Source organism: Bos grunniens, chromosome 22, assembly GCF_055505025.1.
Source record: "Bos grunniens cultivar Pamir isolate PY7600 chromosome 22, Bosgru_T2T1.0, whole genome shotgun sequence".
Lineage (NCBI taxonomy): Eukaryota > Metazoa > Chordata > Mammalia > Artiodactyla > Bovidae > Bos > Bos grunniens.
In genome coordinates this window covers 43072612-43087293 of record NC_141186.1, presented here as the reverse complement: position 1 = coordinate 43087293, position 14682 = coordinate 43072612, and the positions used below count along the sequence as shown (strand labels likewise).

At 52.9% G+C, this 14682-nt stretch overlaps 1 protein-coding gene across 7 annotated transcripts in view; it reads right to left on the bottom strand.

The window, feature by feature from the left end:
- Positions 1–14682, bottom strand: part of FAM3D (FAM3 metabolism regulating signaling molecule D) — a 37662-nt gene that overhangs the window by 4651 nt on the left and 18329 nt on the right. For 3 of the 7 annotated variants that reach the window (XM_086367249.1, XM_086367250.1, XM_086367248.1), the window contains exons 4-8: positions 12755–12772; positions 9391–9514; positions 7995–8053; positions 3353–3403; positions 193–277 (exon numbers count right to left, since the gene is read on the bottom strand). In XM_086367249.1, coding sequence (XP_086223375.1) covers positions 193–277; positions 3353–3403; positions 7995–8053; positions 9391–9514; positions 12755–12772 — 337 coding nt within the window. The remainder of the gene's footprint in view (positions 1–192; positions 278–3352; positions 3404–7994; positions 8054–9390; positions 9515–12754; positions 12773–14682) is intronic. The other 4 variants (XM_086367253.1, XM_086367252.1, XM_086367251.1 and 1 more) reach the window with 3 other exon arrangements.

The window sequence follows — 14682 nt, the reverse complement described above, 5'->3', positions numbered from 1 at the left end:
GACTGTCATGAATCCCCCAGAACATCTCTTTGTGCGCCTGTCTGGTTGGTTCCTTAGGAGAAGTTGCCAGCAGCTGGAGCCGCAGGACAGTGGGAAAGGGCCTGCATATGGTAAGTGTTCGATTCACTTTTCCCCCTTGTCTGTGTGTCCCTGGCATCGTCAGGGACGGTGCAGGTGGAGGTTCCCACTTACTTGGTCCCTGGGTCGTCGTAAGAGGCCACCAGCACCAGCATGTCCTCGGAAATTTCTTTAAGGAATTTTGTCAGGAGGCTAGCATCTGGGGGAGAAACGAAAAATGAGGTGCTGGTCATTTAGGGGAAAGATGGCTGGCCATCCTCATCTTCTCCTTTGGCCCTAATGATCCTGGGGGGCCCGGGTGGCCGGACACTGAGCTCCATCTGCAGAGAGTGAGGGGACCCTCGTTCAGCTGGCCTGGGGCGGGCTCTGGATATTGAGCGTTTCCTGAGCGATTCTGAGCTGCAGCTAGGGCAAGAGCCTTCAGGGGTCTAACCCACCGCCCCCACCCAGGGTCTGAGCACAGTTCTCTCCCAGGGCTCTGGGCTCTTTTCACACTGCCAGCTGCCCCCTTCTACACTGCTTCAGATGCACCCAGCTTGTCTGTGCTGACTTAGAGGGTGTACCCACTGGGCAACTCTGGTTACAGAGAGAACAACTCTCCAGCTTAGGTCAAGCAGCAAGTCTCCTTTGCATCTCCAGTGCATGCCCGCACTTGCGAGATCTCTGGAATGGACAGAGAGCAGGTCTGGGCACAGCACCTGGGCAGCATCAGCATGCAGCTTGCTTCAGTGACAGATGATTTTTTTCTGTTGTGCTTATGTTTATGGTCACCTTCCCTGCATAAAAAATGATAATGGCTTTCAACTTAGGACAGTGATATAATTTCCTTTTAAGATCTATTTGTTTAGGTTAAAAAAAAAAGAGAGAGAGAGAGCTGATTTAAATGAGCATACTGAGAGTGCAAATAGTACTCTGGATACAGCATCACTTATGCAGAGGGCTCTTGAACGGTAGAGGAAGTACAGGCAAGAGTGGCCTGGTGGGCAACGCCGGGGCTACATCTGTCAAACGAGGAGGATTAATAGCCCTGCTCAGAGCATTTTTGTAAAGATCAAAGGTGATGATGACTCTGGGCTTACAGTAAGTGCATTATAGTAGAGTTATAACTACCAGCAGGATTGGCTACATGATCTTTCGGGTCCAGTGCAAAATGAAAACGTGGACCTTTTGTTGAAAAAATTATTAATCATTTCGAGACAGTGAAGGCAGAGCATCGAATCAAATTTCTTCTAAGCAAGAGGCCCTGTGTGACCGCCCTGCTCACAGGCTGCGTGCCCAGGAAGCTGCCCTGATTCTTATTAATTCTGTGGGGATCCCCTGAATTCAGAGGCAAAGTCAAGTCCCCCAAGCAAGCCCAGCCGCCAACCTGTCTGTAACATGGAGGCCTCCAGTCAGTGACCACAGTGGCCCTTCAACTCTTGAGACAAAGGTGGGAGCTCTGAAAGAAACACTCATTTGTTTGAGCTGTCACCAGATATCAAAATCTGGCTCTTGTCTGGGAGGAACAGCGGATGTTTGGAAGAATGAAGTGTGCCTTCTGATATTTTCTCACTCTGAAATGTCACCATTTCTTTCTTTTTCCTTTTGGTCTCCTGTGGGAAGGGGTGACTTGCTCTCAAAAGGCTTCTGTTTCTGGTTCCCTATCAGTTATGGTTCACTTCAGTTCAGTTCAGTCGCTCAGTCGTGTCCGACTCTTTGCGACCCCATGAATCGCAGCACGCCAGGCCTCCCTGTCCATCACCAACTCCCGGAGTTCACCCAGACTCACATCCATCGAGTCAGTGATGCCATCCAGCCATCTCATCCTCTGGCGTCCCCTTCTCCTCCTGCCCCCAATTCCTCCCAGCATCACAATCTTTCCCAATGAGTCAACTCTTCGCATGAGGTGGCCAAAGTACTGGAGTTTCAGCTTCAGCATCATTCCTTCCAAAGAAATCCCAGGGCCGATCTCCTTCAGAATGGACTGGTTGGATCTCCTTGCAGTCCAAGGGACTCTCAAGAGTCTTCTCCAACACCACAATTCAAAAGCATCAATTCTTCAGCGCTCAACTTTCTTCACAGTCCAACTCTCACATCCATACATGACTTATGGTTACATCCATGTGTATAATAAGGCGCTATAAAACTTGGTTTACCCTTATATTTTTTTCCCTCTCCGTTTTGACAGATAACTGTCTTGCTTCTGAACGACAGTGATGGAATGAGGGAGGTGGGGAGGGAGGTGAAGCCCCTCTGGGCCCCTCCCCCTGATTACTGCAGAATATTATTTAATTCTCACATCCATCTCATGACGTGGACTCTATGGTGACCCCTATTTTATAGATGACAAAACTGACGTTCAAGAGATGTCACCCACCTCGGGTCTCACAGACTGAAATCTCTGAATCCAGACGCTGGACCTTTTCCATAACCTGGCCCCGGCCACCCTATCTGCAAGATCCTGGACAGAGAACAAAGGAAGGCCCCTGTCCTCAGTCTACAGTCTGCCCCCCTCTCTTCTCCCCCGTCCCCCACTCCATCCTGCACCGGGAGGGGCTCTGCATGCTTGCATATGGACCACCCGCCCTGCCTGCCCACGCTCTGTCACTGCCTCCCCTCCGGCAGCAGTCACCATCCTCAGTCTTATGGGCATGTCTGCAGCGTGGGGGCAAGCCTGGAACAGCAGTGAATGGGCCCTGATGTGGGTTCCAGGGGGGCACACCCTCTGGCCCTGCAGACGCTATCTGTGAGGTGGGACTTGGCTGGAAGATGGCCGTGGTGGGGAGCCCTGAGCCTATGGCATGGGTCACCACTTCTGTCCCTAAGGATGCTGCCACTGATTGCCTTCCAAACACCATCTGCCGTCACTTTTGGGCATCAGATTTCCATTTCCCACATTTCAGCCCCTGCTCTGCGTGCTCCTGCTTGGTGATGTCTCCCGACTTGGGCTCATGTACTTAGGTGGGTGCAAGGACTCCCACAGTGGTCCCGGGCTGGATAACGCCCCCTACTGGCTGCTCTTCCTTTCCCCGGCTCACTCCCCCAGTCCCACTGCCGGTCCCTTAGAGTACCTCCTCACGTCTTGGTCTTAGGATCTGCATCCGAGAGAGCCCAGTGAGACAGTAGCAAGGGGTTTCAAAGGCAGCAGGACGGCCCTCCACCCCCCAGCCCCTTCTGCCTCTGTCTGTTTGTATCTCTGAAGATAGGAGCTAAGCTCTCTGGCACACAGGTGGCCTCCATGCCACAGGCAGCAGCTCAGCCCACCCTCAACTTTGGGGCCAACAGAGGGGCCTACCTCCAGAGTACATGTCAAAAGATTTCTGTGTCAGCACCGCTCCCGTGGTTCCTAAGGGATAAGAGAGCAGAATTACTATTTGCTGTAATGTGTCATTCTGCCTGTCATTGTGTGGAAAATGGCTACTTTTTAGTCTAAGGTCTAAAAATAGGAGAGAATAATAGTGGAACAAAATTGGGTCCTGCAGAAATGCATGCAGGACTAAATCAGTGAAAGTGAAAGTCGCTCAGTCATGTCTGACTCTTTGTGACCCCATGGACTATATACAGTCCATGGAGTTCTCAAGGCCAGAATACTGGAGTGGGTAGCCGTTTCCTTCTCCAGGGGATCTTGCCAACACAGGGATTGAACCCAGGTTCTCCTGCATCGTAGGGGGATTCTTCATCAGCTAAGCCACAAGGGAAGCCCAAGAATACTGGAGTGGGTAGCCTATCCCTTCTCCAGTGGATCTTCCTGACCCAGGAATTGAACCAGGGTCTCCTGCATTGCAGGCGGATTCTTTACCAACTGAGCTATCAGGGAAGCCCTAGGACTAAATTAGGTGCCCTGTAACCACTGGGCTGATCTGAGAGGTACGAGCACACAGTCGTGATGGTCTCTGCAATTGAACCGAATCCAACCAACGGAGAAGGCAATGGCACCCCACTCCAGTACTCTTGCCTGGAAAATCCCATGGACGGAGGAGCCTGGTGGGCTGCAGTCCATGGGGTCGCTAAGAGTCGGACACGACTGAGCGACTTCACTTTCACTTTTCACTTTCCTGCATTGGAGAAGGCAATGGCAACCCACTCCAGTGTTCTTGCCTGGAGAATCCCAGGAACCGGGGAGCCTGGTGGGCTGCCGTCTCTGGGGTCGCACAGAGTCAGACACGACTTAAGTGACTTAGGAGCAGCAGCAACCAATCTAGATTGATGTTCTGCCTTACCACTTCCTAATGCAGGAATTAGCATTTGACCTGAATTTTTGCATCGGTACTATGGGATGTGGGAACTAAGTGAGATGTATTTAAAATATGAGCATGCAAGATAAATCTTACCTGCAAAAGTGTAACTAAGAAAATACAGTCGTCATCATTATTATTCTCACCTAAACTGGGAAGCCTGCAATGTGAGTCCTCTGACTCTTGAAGGCAAAGGGATTTGCAGTGGGCTGACGTGTACTCAGTGTCCTGAGTGCAGTGACCCAGATTGCGTTTGTGGGCTTTGCAAACGGTCCAAATTCTACAGGAAATCAGGTGTTCCGGAGGAACATGCAATTCTTGCCTTTGGCCACTAGATGGGGGTGTTGCAGAGGGGATGGCAGTTCTATCCTCCCCCGTCACTGCCCACTCCCTCTAATTCTGTTTGCGGATTTGATAAGAGGGTGGCGACAGGGGCCTGGGTAGTGGCAGCTCTCCTGCCGGGTAGGGGCAGGCTCTCACTGTAGCTCCTCCTGAATTCTTGGAGCCACTAGTGTCCCAGTCCCTCCTGGCACTTCACCTGGGGCTCTTGGAAGGGAGTCTGTGAAATTGTTTTTGCGATCCCGTGCATTTATTAATTTTTCTGGAACTAGGGGAAGGAGGTGTAGTTTGGGTAGTTTCTCAAAGGGATCCCTGCCGTCTAAAAGGTTGAGAACCATTATCTTTAGCAATCCTTTTGTTGTTCTGGCTCGATGAGACCCCAGAGGCCCTGAGAATGGTGTGTTAGCTTTTCCACAGCTGGCCGGCAGGGGGCGCTGCACACGTGCTTGGAGACATTTCTAGTCTAGCGGGCAGTTTTGCTGAGTGATTAAGACCTGGAGTCAGCCAGATCTGAGTTCAAGTCTAGATGATTCTGTTGGCTGTGTATCCTGTGTCTCTCTGAGCTCGTTTCTTACCTGCAGAATGGGGATGCTGAGCATAGCACTCCCTGTTAGCATTGAGAAGAAGGTCAGTGATATAGCTGGAACACATTACACAGTAAGTGCTCCCTAAATGTTAGCCCTTAGTGGAGAAGGAAATGGCACCCCACTCCAGTATTCTTGCCTAGAGAATCCCATGGACAGAGGGGCCTGGCAGGCTACAGTCTATGGTACTGCAAGAGTCGGACACGACTGAGCGACTAAGCACACACAGTATTATCAGTGGGTATTTTTATCTCTGGGCTTTGTGAGGGGTGGGGAGGCTTGGCCTGCCGCTGGCTGCCTGTTCACCACCTACTGGAGATGCAGGGTTAGTGAGACTGTCGGCCTCCCTGGGTCTCCCTGCTTCCAGCCTCCCTCTTCCAAGCTGGAAGCAGGTTTCTGGATGCAGGGCTGAGCCCTCAGGATCTACTCAAAGCCTTTCCGAGACTCCCTAGTTTCCTCTGCTTCAGGTCCACACTTCTTAGTTGGACACTTAGCCCCTCATCCTCTGGCCCTGCCTCACCTGTCACCACCCTGCTTCTGTGTTACAGCCAGACAGAGCCTGTGTGGACCCCCAAGCCCCTCTCCTCCTTTCCCTGTACCCTGCACAGTGATGTCGCTGCCTGGAAGGCACCTCCCTCTTTTCTCCTGGTCACTCTCTACTTCCCATCAGGCCTCAGCTGACCATCACCTCCCTCTGGGAGAATTCCCTGACTACCTCTGCCAGCTCTGTGTCCCATTCCCAGAGCTGTTTCCTTTTCTTCCACACGTGCTCACCACATTCTGATCATCTGTGAACCTTATGGACGCCCACATGTCAAGCCAGGGTCTGTCCTGGTTCACAGCTGACTCCCAGAGCCCCACACATACAGGGCTTGGCCCGCAGAAGCTGCCATCACTCTGCTGAGTGAGTGACTGGAGGTGTGCACTCAGCTTGTGACCTCACATTGTACCCTGTGGGTTCACGTGTGTTGATTTGAGCTGGGATGGCCTTTAGGATGCGGTCATGTTTCATAGGAGCAGCGTATCTTCCTGAGAAGCATATCCTTCCTGACAGAAGCAGAGGAGATTAAGAAGAGGTGCCAAGAATACACAGAAGAACTGTACAAAAAAGATCTTTATGACCCAGATAATCATGATGGTGATCACTCACCTAGAGCCAGACATCCTGGAACATGAAGTCAAGTGGGCCTTAGGAAGCATCACTATGAACAAAGCTAGTGGAGGTGATGGAATTCCAGTTGAGCTATTTCAGATCCTGAAACATGGTGCTGTGAAAGCACTGCACTCAATATGCCAACAAATTTGGAAAACTCAGCAGTGGCCACAGGACTGGAAAAGGCCAGTTTTCATTCCAATCCCAAAGAAAGGCAATGCCAAAGAATGCTCAAACTATCGCACAATTGCACTCATCTCACACGCTAGTAAAGTAATGCTCAAAATTCTCCAATCCAGGCTTCAGCAATACATGAACCGTGAACTTCCAGATGTTCAAGCTGGATTTAGAAAAGGCAGAGGAACCAGAGACCAAATTGCCAACATCTGTTGGATCATTGAAAAAGCAAGAGAATTCCAGGAGAACATCTATTTCTGCTTTACTGACTATGCCAAAGCCTTCGACTGTATGGATCACAACAAACTGTGGAAAATTCTGAAAGAGATGGGAATACCAGACCACCTGACCTGCCTCCTGAGAAATCTGGTCAAGAAGCAACAGTTAGAACTGGACATGGAACAACAGACTGGTTCCAAATCGGGAAAGGAGTTCATCAAGCCTGCATATTGTCATCCTGCTTATTTAAATTTATATGCAGAGTATATCATGAGAAATGCTGGACTGGATGAAGCACAAGCTGGAATCAAGATTGCTTGGAGAAATATCAATAACCTCAGATATGCAGATGACATCACCCTTATGGCAGAAAGCAAAGAACTGAATAACCTCTTGATGAAAGCCAAAGAAGAGAGTGAAAAAGTTAGCTCAACATTCAGAAAACTAAGATCAAGGCATCTGGTACCATCACTTCATGGCAAATAGATGGGGAAACAGTGGAAACAGAGGCTGACTTTATTTTTTGGGCTCCAAAATTACTGCAGCCATGAAATTAAAAGACGCTTACTCCTTGGAAGAAAAGTTATGACCAACCTAGACAGCATATTAAAAAGCAGAGACATTACTTTGCCAACAAAGGCCTGTCTAGTCAAACCTATGGTTTTTCCAGTGGTCATGTATAGATGTGAGAGTTGGACTATAAAGAAAGCTGAGCGCCGAAGAATTGATGCTTTTGAACTGTGGTGTTGGAGAAGACTCTTGAGAGTCCCTTGGACTGCAAGGAGATCCAACCAGTCCATCCTAAAGGAGATCAGTCCTGAGTGTTCATTGGAAGGACCGATGTTGGAGCTAAAACTCCATTACTTTGGCCACCTGATGCGAAGAGCTGACTCATTTGAAAAGACCCTGATGTTGGGAAAGATTGAAGGCGGGAGAAGGGGACAACAGAGGATGAGATGGTTGGATGGCATCACTGACTCAATGGACATGGTTTTGGGTAGACTCCAGGGGTTGGTGATGGACAGGGAGGCCTGGTGTGCTGCGGTTCATGGGGTCACAAAGAGTCGGACACAACTGAGTGACTGAACTGAACTGATTCTCCTGAGACAGGTGCACAGCAGGGGCCTGGCTGCGACTGTGGGGTAGAGCTGGTCTTTTAGACCTGTTCCCACAGGGCAGCCAGGCTTATGAGCATGCTGGAGGCTGTCTGGGAGTGGGTCAGCAACTCACCGTCCACAAGGACGACGTTCAGGCCTCTGCCCACGTTGTTTTTCACAGGACTCATGATCCTAAAGGAAAAAAGAGAAACAAAACACAACCATTGGTCCTGAGTGTAGAACAAGCACTGTGTTCCAGACTCTGGAACTCTGAGAGGGCCCACATGGTGCAATGCAGAAGTATCAGAGGATACACAGCATCATTTGGGCCATCTGCTTTCTCCTGGAAATGAGCAGTGGGCTGGATTCTCTGAGAGTCTCTCATGGCACGTTTGGACCAGAACAGTCTGCTTGGGGAAGAGGGAGGGTCCCTGCCTGGGGCTGGGAGGTGCTGGAGGGGTGGCCAGCCCGTCTCCCCAGGCCAGGAGGAAGGCAGAGTCCGGCCATGTCTGGGGTCCCCAAGAGGAGCCCAGCTGTGTTCCTACCACCCAGTATCCTGTCCTCTGGTGTCCTTGGGAAAACTGTCCTTCTCTGTCTCTAGCCAGGAGGTTCTCAGCACGGACCTCTCTCCCAGGCCTGGACAAGCGAGTATGCTGTGCTGCTGATCTCAGTGATCAGGCCAGCGTGGTCATGTGACCTAGGCCAGCCAATGAGCCCCAGTCCCGGGGCTTTCACAGGGTTAATTCACAAGGGGAAGCTCTTCCCAGTGGGGTACTAGACAGGGCTGTTACGTCAACCCAGCTGGTAGCCGCCCTCCTTCACCATATGAAGAAGTCCATTTTCAGTAGAGAAAACCAAATGCAATGACAGAGGAAACCAGAGCTGAAGGTGGTATGAGGGGGAGCCTTGATGACTAGGTTTGAACCCCTGGATTCAGCTGTTTCTGATGGCCACTGTCTCTGGGCTTTTGGGCACATGAACTGACAAGTCTCCTTGTTCTGCCTAAGCAATTTGGAGCTAGGTTCAGATTCCAGATTCCTGTCTCTGGCTTCTTTTGTAGGGTGGACTTGCTGCCTAGAAAGCCTGGCACACAGTCTTTGTCCTACACCTGGGCCGAAGCCCTGGCACCGCTGCCTCTGAGCTTTGACGCCTGGCCTTGATCTTGAACACTCCCCGTAGGCACGCCCCTCACAGGAAGCCCAGCAGCTTGGCTGTCAGATAGACCTGCGTTCACACCTGGCTCTACCAATGGTTAGCTGAGTAACTCTGTCTGAGTTTCCTCATCTTTATAAAGGGGAGAATTGTCGCCCACCTCTAGGAGTGCTGGGGTGCAAGGGAGATGCTGCTGCAAGGCATCTAGGAAGGCGCTGGCAGATTTGCAAGCCATCAGGATTATTATTATGTCTGACTAACCCATCCAGAGTAAAAGGAAGTGTGTGGAAGGTGTGGGCTGGTCTCAGGGCCACCCTGAGGCCTCTGAACTTGCTGATGAATAAAGGCATGAAAGTAATGAAATGCCAGAAACTTACGTTTGGTCCTCAAAGCACATGGTGGGGCCCACGACGTTGGCGGCCCCACTGACGATTTTAAACGCAAAGAAGTTGTCTGGGCAGGATTTGCTGAGGCCACACTTGTTCTTCACCAACTGTGAAGCTGGGGAGGGAACGCAGCAGCTTTGGTGGTGGCACGAGGCCCTGGAGGAGTAGGGGAGCTGGGAGTGGGGTGGTGGGAGGGTGGGGGAGTGGGGGGTGAAGGGCGGCTAAGGGCCTCTTCCCAGAGACATCTTCCCTGACTACCTAAGTCTACGGACTTGCCCCTTTCTGGGCTCCCACAACCCCATAAAGACACAGGATACCATGTGTCTGACCATCCAGAGTTCATTTCCGGGCTTCCCATCCCAGCCTCAGCCCGGACACAATGCCTGCCTGTCTCCACACCCCTGGCAGCTGTGTGCGAAACAGTGAGTGGTGGGTTAGTGACCAGAGTCTCCAGAGTGATTAGGGGATTCTCCTGAGAACTTCCTCTTGAGCCACAGCAGCCTTTTGAGCTCTCAGAGGCCCCTGTGGACAAGTCCCTGGGGGCCCAGCATGGTGGGTGGGAGCATGTCCCACTAACTGGGTTTCCTTGAGCAAGCCCTCAACCTCCTTGCACATCCAGTCCCTCAGCTGGGAAACGGGCTAATGATGGTGCCTCCCCGCTGGGTCGTGTGTGGGCTTAATGAGTGCAGGTTAGTGTTCAGAGCTGATTGGCTGTTCCTGTCACTCACTCACCGTGCGCCTACTATGTCTGGACCCTGGGACTCACAGGGACTAGGCAGGTGGTTCTGGGACCTCCCACTGGGCTTAGCATGGTCTCTGGAGCCCATTGAGGACTCAACAGGTGAGACCTCTGATTTCTGTGGCTGCTATGAAGCCCTATATCCTCTTCACATGGCCCTCCCCAGGCAGACCCTGTGGAAGGCAGGAGAGGCAGAAGGGCCCTCAAACAGCCGCCGAGGTGTCACGCGTGCTGTCAGCCTGGCAGTTTCCAACTTGTATTAACGCGTGTTTTGTTTTTTTTTTTAACACCACCTAACTTTGGAAGTTGCCCTTAGGAGGACTGAATAAATGGGGAGTTAGAGCGCTTTCACCTGCAGAGGGAGAGCTGTGGCCGGGCAGCCTCGCTCTCTTCCAGGCCCCGGGCCAGGCATCCAGCTGAGCCACGCCAGGGGCACTTGGAGCAGACCCACAGGCTTCCTAAAGATGCGGCACATGCCAGGGCCTTGCTGTGTGCTAGGCACTGTGTCGAGCACTTTTTCTTTACTGTCTTGTTAAATCTTCCCCCATAACTCCCGTGGCTGGCACACAGTAGGCACTCAATAAATCCTCACTGAATGATCACCTAGAGCATCTGGGTGGGTCTGAGTCCAAGCTGGGAGGGTGAGTAGGGTCTCCATGCCCTTGCCGGCCTAGAGGGGGGCTTCGTGGGAATCAGAAACTAGCACCCCTCTGCCAAGGGGGGACACGGCCCCTAGTGCCAAGCTCAGCGAGCCGCTGGTGCCTCTGAGTAGGTGAAGGCACCCTTTCCTAGGAGTGAATGCCGCCCGCACCAGGGCTCCCCTGGTGGAGTGGGTGGCCCTGACGGTCTGAGTGGAATGCCCATCCTAGGCTCTCACCCCTCCACCCTGAGTTCCTGTACACCCGCCTGACAGGTGTAACTAGAGCTCCAACCGGGACATCATCACCAGAGAGTGAGGGCCGGGAGTGGAGATGCCCCCGAGGAGGTGTCCAGAGAGAGGGCCTGGCATGTGAACCGGATGTCCCTGCCCAGCCCTCTGGACAGAAGCTCCCACAAAACTGCTGGTGGAGGGTGAAGCTGGGAGGGGTCCTCTTCTCCTATGAGTCTTGGGGCCCCACCTCCGGCCACCTTCCCCCTCACAGGCAGCCCAGTTTACTTGAGTCCAGGGGGTCTCACCTTGCTGGACAGGTGGTTTCAGGCCTTGGGGACCACCCTGGAGTTGGCCCAGGGTCTGATCACCTGCGCTGAGTCTGACAAACCCCATGTCAACAGGCCAGCTTAGCAGGCTTTGCTCAAATTGATTTTCTGACCATCCAGGCTTCACAGTCAAACTACTGGATGTAGGGGAGGAGGCCCAGGGGTCTCAGGCACTGAGGGGCAGGTGATTTGCTGTGTGGGTTTGGGTTCTGGGGGCTTCCTAAGCTGTCCCACCCCTCTGGGAAGCCCAGCGCTATTGCTCGGGGCATGCAGCTGACTGCTGGAGGGGTGCGGTCAGGGGGAACCTGGGCCAGTTTCAGGAATCTGCTGTGTGACTTGCCATAAATCTCTCCCTTTCGCTTTGCCAACTATAAAATGAGGGGATTGGTTTAGATCAGGAATGGAGAGGGGGACCCGGAGGTGCTGTCTCTGGTTGAGGTGTGTTGAGAGGGTGGGCTCCGGACTACAAGGAGAGGTTGACTCCCACTCTGCCACTTAGAGCGATGTTGCCTTGGCCAGGAGATTTCACCTCTCTGAGCCTCAGTTTCCTCGTCGGTAAATGGGGGTATGTACAGCACCTACCTAGGGTTGTGGTGAGGATTGGGGAAGGTGCCCATAAAGTTCGGAATGCAGTGCTGGCAAGTGGACACTCAGTCCCTGTTACTATCATCATCACCATAATTGTCCCCTCCTCCTATCTTCTCTGCACCTCTGGAGCTGGGTCACTGTGAAACGCTGTTCCGACACCCAGCATTCCTGGGCTCCCACTGTTCTCTCCATTCCCATACTCGCGTACCTGACTCTGCAGGTTCTCTCCTGGCATCCCAGCACTCCTGCCCCTAGGCCTTTGTACAGCATGGTACCTCCTGTGCAAGGAGCAGCTAAAAAGCCACCTCCTCCTTGAGGCCTTCCCAGACCCCATCCCAGTGGAAGGGGGTGGCCCTCCTGGAGCCCTGGGCACTTGCTCCCTCTCTCTCAGCACACACGGTTCTTCTACCCAAAGAGACAATCAGCACCCTCTTCTGATTGCTGCTGGGGCCCTTGTGGTGCCAGCATGGCCCTGGTCCTCTGAATCAGGAGCCATAAGCCAATTCTGAGGTCATTGCAATGAGGATAATAAGCACAGCCTGCATCCTTGGAGCTTCCAGCCATGTAGGGGATGAGAGAGCGGAGGCAGGGTGGCTGCAGTCCATACTGTGGGCTGGGGGCACCGGGGAAGGGAGAGAGTTGAAGCCTCCCTAAGAGTCTGAATGGCTGAGAAGGGGCCACAGGGCTTGGGGGCTTCACAAGGCACCATCAGGCCAGGAGTGAGAGTTGGGCGGGCTCTGGGAACCCAGGTTTCTCTCAAAGCTTCAGGGCTGGGAGTAGACACCCTGGAACGCCTCACTCTAAGAGCATCAGGGCTGAGTTGACACTCACAGTTCTTGTGGGCTGAACCTGTTGGAGAGAAGACAGAATCTGGTGAGAAAGTGTTTTGAGCTTGCCCGCATAATGGAGGTGGGTCCTGGGTGGGGGTGGGAGAAGAAGGGAAATCAGAGTGGTGCTGGCCTGGCCAAGCACAGTCCCCCTCCTGTGGCACAGGGGTGAAATGAGCTGAAAGTCCTATTTTATCTGGGAGTCCTTCTGCACTTGCTGCTGCCACCTCTTCACACACACGCACACACACACACACACACACATGACTCTGTCACAGTTGAAAAGAAGCAAGCCTCTGTGGTGAGGCCCACTGGACTTGGAGCCTGATGATGTGTGACCAACTGTGTGGGAGTTTTCTCCTCTGGGGCTGAGCCTCTGCGCCTGCACAGTGGGTGTGGGGAAGGTCCAGTGAGAGGAGCCCCAAGGGCCTGGCTGGGTGCCTGGAACCGTGGCCTCTGGGAGGGTCAGGACTGTGCCGGAGCCCCGAGGGCCTGGCCGGGTGCCTGGAACCCTGGCCTCCGGGAGGGTCAGGACTGTGCCAGAGCCCCGAGGGCCTGGCCGGGTGCCTGGAACCCTGGCTTCCGGGAGGGTCAGGACTGTGCTGGAGCCCTGAGGGCCTGGCTGGGTGCCTGGAACCCTGGCCTCCGGGAGGGACAGGACGGTGCCGCTGCCACTGTTGAGCTGCCTTGTGGGTCCCTTCCTGACTCCTGCAGCCCCGCCTGTCTGCACTGGGCTGCGCATCTCAGCTACACTGTGTGCAGGTTATTCCTGCGCTTCTCATCAGCTCTCCCACTGGCCTGGTGCTAAGCCCTAGAGGACAGGGCTCCTAGTGGACAGAGAAACGTCAGTGCAGCGGGGGAGCTCTCCTTCTCTGGGGGACGCCCTCACTGACACTTTCTATTCGGTCCTCAGGAGGCTGCCCCCCACCCCTGCCTCTGAGGCCCAGGAGTATCCCGTGCCCCGGCTGGGCCAGCCACAACAACATCATATCCCCCTGGATGCTGAGCCCTTCTCAGGTTTATATGTGGTCCCAGGGGACAGAGCTGAAGGGTGAGCAACTGGGAAGCTGGTGGCCAACATGCCTGTTGGGAGAGAAAGCTGCCCATGGAATGAGGTTAAACAGCAATGAGCGGAGCCCAGGGCACAGAGATTGACTCTGGGGCCTTTGTGGGAGCCCCTAGAGCCAGCCACACCTGAAATCCGACACCTTGGGCTTCCCAATGACCCAGGAAATGACATCCCACTTCGTTTAAACTACTTACAGTGGGGTTCATCACTCTCATCTGAAAGAACCCTGCCCAGTTTATCAGCCAAATCAGGAAATCTTTAATTGCCCAATTTCTGTGCCACAGACCCCTTTGGTGATCTGGAAAAGCCTATGAACTCCCCTACAAATAAATTTACTCCCACTTTTTTTGAGGCACTCAGTGTTTCTTACTCTACCAGGCAGCAAGTTATTAAATGTGTAAAATAAAATAGGTTGGATTAAAAAGGAAACCAACCATATACCAAGATAATAACAAAAACAGTAGGAAATGTGGTGCTTCCGTATTAATGCATTAAATCACTGTATGTGTTTTGCAAGACTCCAGTCATGTTAATATAATTCCATTTTTCTATATTCTATAATGAATTGTGTTTGTACCCCCCATTCAAACCCTGAGCTGGGGCCACATTCTGGAGTGCTCCTCATTCCAGGGTCTTGGGGGCCCAACACAGAGCAGTTGTGTGTTGAGCCTTGGGGGGATGTGTTGATTTTTCACACCCCGGGTGGCTCAGTTCTGAGAGGGAGACTACCTTGGGGGCTCCCTTCAAACACTCCCCTCCTACCCCAAGCTGGGGCTCTCTTCTCCACAACTCACTCCTGCTCTGAGCTGCCTGCACGGATCTGCACTGATCTCCTCCAAGGCCAGAAGCATGGCCAAGTCAGT